Here is a 6,785-nt window from a genome sequence, read left to right as displayed (position 1 = left end):
GGGGGGCCGCGGCGGGGCCTCGCCCTCCGTCTCCTTCTCGCCGGGCGGCGCCGCCGCGGCTGCCGCCGCCGCCGCTTGCCGCGGCATGTCCTGGACGCCGGCGGAGACCAACGCGCTCATCGCCGTGTGGGGCAACGAGCGGCTGGTGGAGGCGCGCTACCAGCAGCTGGAGGGCGCCGGCACCGTGTTCGGCAGCAAGGCCCCCGGGCCCGCCATGTACGAGCGCGTCTCCCGCGCGCTGGCCGAGCTGGGCTACGAGCGCACCCCCTCGCAGTGCCGGGAGCGCATCAAGGTACCCCCGGCCGCCCCCGAGCACGGGGGGTGGAGGGCCCGGGCGGCGGGGGGGGGACCGCAGGAGGGCGGCGGCATCTCCTGTCCCGGGGGCTCGGGGTCGTGCGGGTCCCACCCGGCTGCTCGCTTCTCCTCGCGCGGAGTCCCCCGGCAGCGTTGCAGGGTTGCGGGCGCCGCTGCGCCCTCCGGGTTCGGCCATTGGGTTCCCCTCCCGTGGGCAGGTAGCGGCAGTCTCCTTAGGGCTCGGCTGCGGGAGGCCCGGTAGCCCCGCGGCATCTTCCCGTGGGTGTGCCGGGCAGCCCTAGGTCTTTCTGCAGAGCCCAACGGCCCTGGGTGGGTTGGATTAGTCCCCCGATGCATCCTCTAGTGGCCCTTGGCCACCGGTGGGGTGGCATTGGCAGCCCTGTGGGAAAGGGAGCTTCCACAGTGCTGAGGAACAATGTGGGTTCAGGTTGGCCCTGTTGAGTTTGTAGTCCCTCTGTGCTTGGGGTTCACCTCACAGATGAGAAGCTCTCTCCGGGTTATGGCCACACAGAGCATGCTGCAATCTCAGAAAGCTTCTCTGACAGTTGAGCCGTGTTACAGCTGCGTTTCCTTTGGTGGTAGGTTTTAGAGGGTTGACTTTCAATCGCAGCATTCCCTAGCAAAAAAGAAAAGGTTGGGCTCCATCTGGGAGCAGCAACTCGGTGTGCCCTGCTTTTACAAAGAGAGCTGTGTGGAGGACCACATAGTGGGGTGGAAGGGATGGCGCAGGTCACGCGACAGGCAGGCAGCGGTGCCCTAGCAGTGCCCGTGGTCCATGAGAACCGCTGTGGGTTTCAGTTCATACGTGTGAATGGAACTCAGCAAATTAAATGCTCTGAGTTCCCTCAATTTTTTTTTTCTTTTCCCCTCTCATGACCCATCAGGTTTTCTGTGCAGTCACTTGAAATGTTGATTGATTAAAAAGTAACATCTTGTTATCTCTTGTTACTGCTGGGGATCAGCAAGGACGTTTGCTCCTCAGTGCCTTGTTTTAGCCACTAAATACGGCTGTGCTGGTCCATCGTGCCTGGAATTGTCCAGGCACACACATACCCAGGCTGTCTTTGATTTGCAAAGTACATGAAATAAGGGACTCTGTAATTGTGCAGTATGGACAAAGAAGGCCAGTGGCGGTTACGTCTTGTAGGCAATTACATGTGCTGCTGAGCATCCTGAGGGATGCTCAGGAATAAGCAAGAAGGGGACTCGCCTTCAACATCCACCATTCATCTTTGGAAAGGTGGTTGAAATGAAGCAAAGCCCCTTCCTAAGGATGTTACGGTTTCTAAATGTATTTTCGTTTGTCTTCTCTTTGTCTCCGTGCATTTGCTGCTTAGGGCTTAATTCCCCAAACACATCAAAATGTTTTTGAGGGAAATGTTGCTTTTAAGCAGATGCTTCATTCACTGCAAAACTTCACAAAGTCCCTTGTTTTCTGAGCAACTTCCAACGTAAATAATTTCTTCCACAAAACTGGGACACGCTGGGTTTTGCTAGAGTCCAATGCAAGATGGAAAAGGTACTTCAGGCAGTTTTCCTCATCTGTAAGGCTCTGATGGTTTCTAGTTGTTGCAGCAGCTCCTGCAGAGGTTGTTGAGGACTGCTACCTTAATTCTGACTGTAGGCTCTGCAGGCAGTTGCCTCACGGGATGCAAGGCGAGAGAAGCAAGGAGAAGCCTTGCTCCCAGAGCAGCCCAGAGCTGGCCGTCCTGGTCATACGATGCTTTTGCAGGATGCTGGTCAGGGGCTGTGGCTGGTGGAAGATCCCCTCTTCCCAGCAGTTGGCCGCTTTGCTGCAGGAGAGACTTTTCCACCATTGAGAAGTGCTTCAGCAGATTTGTTGTCAATGAAATGTTTAAGTTGCAAAGAAACCATAAGTTGTGTTTTCATATGTATGGATCGAAGAGTTTAGAGGGAATTAAAGACTACAAGGCTTTTACTTTTCATGTTGCGGTAGCTTCAAGAGCGCCTCTCAAAAGATCTGTCAAGCATTTGTCTACAGATGCTTCTAGATCAATGCACGGTGCATCCGCACAGTCTGAAATAACGTACCCCACAGCATCTGGGTAAAAGGCTCGGCGTAAAGGGGCTGTCTGTTTTGCATTGACGCGCTGTCCTGGACTACTCGGTCGTGGGCTTTCTGCCAGCACGGCCAGGTGAACAGCAGCAGTTTGACGTCAGCAGTGAAGGCTCCTCGTTGCAGGCTTTCAGCATCTCGTGCGCGTCCTGGAGCAGGGATTCTGTCTTACCCTGTGCCCGGTGGTGAGGTCCTGCTGGTGCCTGAGTTTTTGCATGTCCTGGATCCATGCTGGTGTGAGGGTCTTGATCGCTGCAGTCTTGGAGATGCAAAAACATTGTGATGGTGGAACTTTAACAAAGCCTTCAGGCTTGCAGTAGGTTTTTCAAGAATTGCTATAAAATGAGCACTCTTTGAAAGCTGAGTTTTTTGAGAGAGCCAAGAGTTGACATTGTTGCGGGAATTATTGAAGTAGTTGCAGTAGCTGCTGCCAATCCTAAAATCCTGTTTTTTTGTAGAATTCCGGGCAGAATTGGCTGCTTGGCTCTTTCATGCTCAACCGAGGGTGAAAATCACTTCTGGATGCAGAGTGGTTGATGTTTGAAGGCGCTCTTAAGATGGCGCGTGAAGACTTGAACTTGCTGCGGGAACAAGGGCAGGTCACAGGTACTTCATAGTCTTATGCTGTCAGTCGTCAGAGCTAAAAGCAGAGCCAAGGGCGATGGTGATGAATGAGTGCTTAGTTGCATCATTCCACTTGCCTACTGTAGTCGTAATGTTCCATATTTCCATGACTTTATAGGATACTTTGACTTAATGTCCCTCAAGGGAGAGTACTGTAAGTATTTGCTGATTGATTACGAGTGTAAATCATGCTTAAAATGTTTTGGACCCAACTTACCTTATAAATACATTTTAGATAAGAACTCTATATTGGCTTTCTTCAGGCCACCTAATTCCTGGGCTCTGCCAAATCTTGAAGAGTGAGTTAGAAATGAGTGGAAAGGAAAAAGCGAACTCTGAAGAACAAAGTTTTCCAGTTCTCCAGTTGTATCACATATATGCGTTCTCTTCTAATTCAAACAGGATGTAAAGTAAGGTCCCAGTTCAGATCTTGTCTGTTTCTTAACATCTGCATGTGCTTTTCTGCACATAAGCAGTGCTGGCCTACAGTCTGGAAATGAGGCCGCTGTTCAGTTTGGCCACTCCTGAGTGTCTGTTTCAAATTTGGGGATTCACATGTAACAGTTCCAACAACTATTCCTAGTTTATTTCTGCAGAAAGAGACCTTGGGCCTGACTTCATTGCTCTGATGTGTGTGGACAAGTTAGCTCAGCGATCAGGAACTGCAGAAGAACTGAAGCGTCCTGATTTCTGCCGGTTGGGTTACCAGAAGCCATGTTGTGCTCCATAGTTTCCTCATCCTGGCATGCCAAGCTGTATCCTTAATCATGAGATGTTTGGTAATATGCTCCGACTGTTCCTACGACTGTGGTCTCACAGTTCTTGTTAAAGAATTGTTTACTAAAACACATGTGCTTTTCCTCCAGCCCTGCTCCTCTTTGCTAAGGATGTTTGTACTCAGAAATGATAATGAGGGAATTAGCCTGGCTCAGCATCTGTGTCCTGAAACTGGTCCCTCTACGCAGCGGTGTGGAGCATCTTCAGCTCTTCAGTTTGACCTTAGAACTATTTTTTAAAAGCAAAGGAATGGGATATTTTGCAAAACCCTTCCCAGATTTATATGCAGTCACCTCTGTTTTGTGCCCTTCACCTAGCAGTCAGTGAGTGCCATTACTTCAGCCGGAGGGCAGGTTAGCTACTGACTGGGGTTGCAAAGGGCAGAGGCTGCCAACCGCAGAAAAATGAGCTTTCACCTAATGCTCTGAAGTTCCCATATGATGGCCAAAAAAGCTGATGTATCCAATATGTATGTTCTATCATTGCTTTCAGTCACATAATGCACTTGGACATCGCCGTTTCATCCTCTTCCAACCTCTGCATATGGCTGCAATGTCCGGCAGAGGTGGATGCTCTGGGGAAGTGCGGATGAGCTCAGGCTTTATGGTTGCCACTGGCCAGTGTGGTATAGCATGAGCCATGCAAGTCAAGGACAATTTTCAGGAGATTTTTTAAAGGATTGTTCTGTAAGTGCTTCAGCTGTTTTTCAGTACTGGAGCTTATGCAGTTTTAAATCTGCAGAAAAATAATTTGTTTCTGCCGTGTGCATCTTTCTTCATCAAAGGTGAAATCAAAGACTTGCTGTCCTGACAGCGCTTCGTGTTCCAGTGCTAGAAGTTCACTGGCTGCAATTGTAGCTAGCGACCCTCTCTCAAGCAAAGAGAAATCACTCCTTAAAAGTTGCAGTTCAGCAGTTGGGAGACTGTTAAAATGAATTCAGGGTCATTCTTAACGGGTCATTTCTTCAGCTCCCATGTAAAATTGTGAAAATATGGGTTCTGCTTTTATTTAGTCAGAGATGCTGAGATTTGTTTGCCTCTCCCAGCAGTGGGTGCCAAGTTGTTCATTCAAAGAACAGACCTAGTATCTAACTCTCAGCTGTGACAATTCACAAGGTCTGCTGCTGATGGCAAGCCTGCTGCCCTCATGTTTGACTTTACGTGCACAGTGACCTGCCTGTCACCCTGGACAGGTGTCTGGGGATTTCTGTTGGGTTGTGGTTGTCCGCAAATATGTGATTTGTTTTGCAAAGAAAAAAAACACTGGTTCCATGCTTTCACATGGAGAATGTAGGCACAGGGGAGAAGTGAACACCACTAACCCACATGAAACAGGATGGAATGAAAAATTACACTTGAATATCAGCTGTTCGTGTTCTTTTGCTTTAAGCTATAAGTAAAACGATGATGACGGGCTTACTTTAATGTGGCTGTGGTTTTTGCTGCTTTACAATGTAAACAATCTATTTTAAAATCTTTGTTGCATGAAGTTGTTTTTAAGGAAAGAAATGCTGTGCCAACCAGACTGTCTTAGAAGAGACTCCTGCAGTAATCTAGTTTGACCTCCTGCATGATGCAGGAGATTGAATTTCATCATTGGGCTCAATAACCTAAAGCAGGGGCTGTCTTTTAGTTTGAAGATTTCAAAGGATGGAGTATCAGTACCTTTAGTAGCAGCACGTCCAGCTGATTACCTTCAGAACAGCTTTGCCTTCTATTAATTTACATGTTTTACCTTTGTCTTGTGTTTGTTACCTCCTCTCCTGTTATCTCAGGCTGAGATCCTTGTCCTTGTGGTTCTACTCACTGAGATGTGCACGGGCAGTGTTCAGGTCACCTCTTGGTCTTTCTTTGGCTTAGATTCAGATGCCTTTAGTTTTCCAGGCTAGGTCATTTCTTGCAGTTCCTGTTCTGAATCCTCTGCAAGAACTCACTTCTTGCTGGAGAATCTCACAGACCCCAGTAGGTAGGAGCAGCTTTCTGTTGACATTTATAAGCTGGAAAAAAATACACTCTTCAGTGACAAAGAACAGATTTATTTGCTTTACTCCTTCTTGGATGTATTATGGTACTGCAGTAGAGAAGCATCTCTGGAAGATGTGAGCATCATGTGGAGGGAACCTTCTTGCGTAGCAGCTGTATCTGCCCACTTTGGCTGGGCCACTTGCTGTGGTGTATTTGCAGAGTGGTGCTGTGCTCTTCTCGATCTGTCTTGCTTTGCATGTGCTGGATATCTTTACTGTCCAGTTGCTTCTGCTGTCTTTTTGGGAGTGAGGCACCAGATTATCCTGCTGACACACACAGCTGAGGCCAGGAACTCATTGCAGAGGGACAAACTGGTTAAACTTCATTTTTCCCCATAGTCTTGTAGGTGGTGTATTACCTTTACCGCTTGGTTCCCATCTCACAACTTGGCTGGCAGAGATGGAAGAGCCAAAAGCATGGAGGAAGAAAATCCAGTTGATGTAACAGCTGGCAGAAGTTAGCCTGGGAAGCAGACCTGTTGCCAGAATGCTGTCTCAAGCCATTTAGGGAGGTAGGTTAGCACCACAGGCCAGACTGCCTTTTTTCTGGAGGGCAGCTCTGCCAGCTGCGCTTTGGTAGTGGTTCCATGATGCAGATGTGCACTAAGGTTGCACACCCAGACAAGCAAAATTAGCTTGCTGCTTCTGCAAGTTACAGGGCTAAAAGCAGCTCACACGTGTGTCTTTAAGTGGGCAGCAAGTCATGCTTATGAATGTTATATCTTAGGGTGAGAGTACATGTCTTGTCCCCCTCAGGAGAACCATGGAAGACTTGGAAAGGTGTTAAAAATCCTGCTGATTTCTGCCACTTGTCCTTAGCCAACACACAGGTGGGCTGAAATTTTGGACATCACATTGGCAGAAACTTCTTTGTCAGAAAAGAGTCCCAGTGGCAGTGATGCAGGAGTTGTTACGTGGTTGATCATGGATAATATTTATTTTAGAAGCAACTGAATGCACCTGAAATGC

At 48.6% G+C, this 6,785-nt stretch overlaps 1 protein-coding gene across 11 annotated transcripts in view; it reads left to right on the top strand.

Annotated features, from left to right (window-relative positions):
- The window catches only part of MSANTD2 (Myb/SANT DNA binding domain containing 2), a 31,008-nt gene that overhangs the window by 695 nt on the left and 23,528 nt on the right, over positions 1 to 6,785 (top strand). For 6 of the 11 annotated variants that reach the window (XR_004755995.1, XR_004755994.1, XM_035346094.1 and 3 more), the window contains exon 2: positions 1 to 292. Coding sequence is in view for 5 of the 11 variants with exons in the window: in XM_035346094.1 (XP_035201985.1) it covers positions 1 to 292 (292 nt within the window). In the remaining 6 variants the exon portion in view is untranslated. Of the gene's footprint in view, positions 293 to 329; positions 6,329 to 6,785 lie in introns of those variants that run through there. The other 5 variants (XR_004755997.1, XR_004755996.1, XR_004755998.1 and 2 more) reach the window with 5 other exon arrangements.

The sequence above is a fragment of the Oxyura jamaicensis genome, chromosome 24 (assembly GCF_011077185.1).
Source record: "Oxyura jamaicensis isolate SHBP4307 breed ruddy duck chromosome 24, BPBGC_Ojam_1.0, whole genome shotgun sequence".
Classification (NCBI taxonomy): domain Eukaryota; kingdom Metazoa; phylum Chordata; class Aves; order Anseriformes; family Anatidae; genus Oxyura; species Oxyura jamaicensis.
This window is presented reverse-complemented; position numbering and strand designations above follow the sequence as displayed.